Raw genomic sequence first — 687 nt, forward strand, 5'->3', positions numbered from 1 at the left:
GTGGGGGGCTTTGGGGACGGGAGGGAAGTGGCACCTCCACCCATCACTGCCCCCCCCCTCCCTTTGTGTCCCCATTCCTGGGGGCACACGAGGGTGACAATGGGGGCACAATCTGCAGCAGGGACAGTGGGGTGGCATGGGGTGGTGGCAGTGGGTGGCACCATGTCCCTTCCCCCCCCCCGTGACATGTCCTCCCCCCTTTCCCCCCCAGGCCGTGTGCTGCAAGGACCACCAGCACTGCTGCCCCCAGGGCTACACCTGCGACATCGCCACGCAGAGCTGTGAGAAGCTGTGACCCCCCCGGGGCTGTGAGCCCCCCACCCCAATAAAGGGTTTGTAGGAAAAAAAAACAAACGATTTTGGGGGAGGAAGAGGCGGAGGCAGCGATGTGTCAATGGGATTTTATATATTAATGGTATCTAAAATCCACAGTGGGGTCTGGGGGGGGGGGTTTTCCCCCCCCCCCCCCCCCCCCCCCCCCTATGGCAGCTTGGAGGCACCGCTGGCCCGGGGGGCAGTGCCAGACCCCCCCGTCCTGTGGGGACACAAATGGGTTTGTGTTAAGAATGGGGAATGGGGGGGGTTCCCGGCCCTGTCCCATCCACTGCCCCCCCACCCTGGGTGGAATGGCCATGGGGGCAGAGGGGGGGAAGGCGCTATGGGAGAGGAGGGGGGACTTGGGCGCCC

General features: G+C 64.9%; 1 protein-coding gene across 1 annotated transcript in view; it reads right to left on the reverse strand.

Moving 5' to 3' along the window:
* Positions 1 to 464: 464 nt before the first annotated feature.
* The window catches only part of FAM171A2 (family with sequence similarity 171 member A2), a gene marked incomplete at its 5' end in the record, with an annotated part of 3,270 nt that continues 3,047 nt past the window's right edge, over positions 465 to 687 (reverse strand). The window contains one exon of the mRNA XM_042891897.1: positions 465 to 535. Within this exon, the coding sequence (XP_042747831.1) occupies positions 481 to 535 (55 nt within the window). The remainder of the gene's footprint in view (positions 536 to 687) is intronic.

The sequence above is a fragment of the Lagopus leucura genome, unplaced genomic scaffold, assembly GCF_019238085.1.
Source record: "Lagopus leucura isolate 7727_CA_CO unplaced genomic scaffold, USGS_WTPT01 34724-0_obj-0_obj, whole genome shotgun sequence".
In the NCBI taxonomy this organism is placed as follows: domain Eukaryota; kingdom Metazoa; phylum Chordata; class Aves; order Galliformes; family Phasianidae; genus Lagopus; species Lagopus leucura.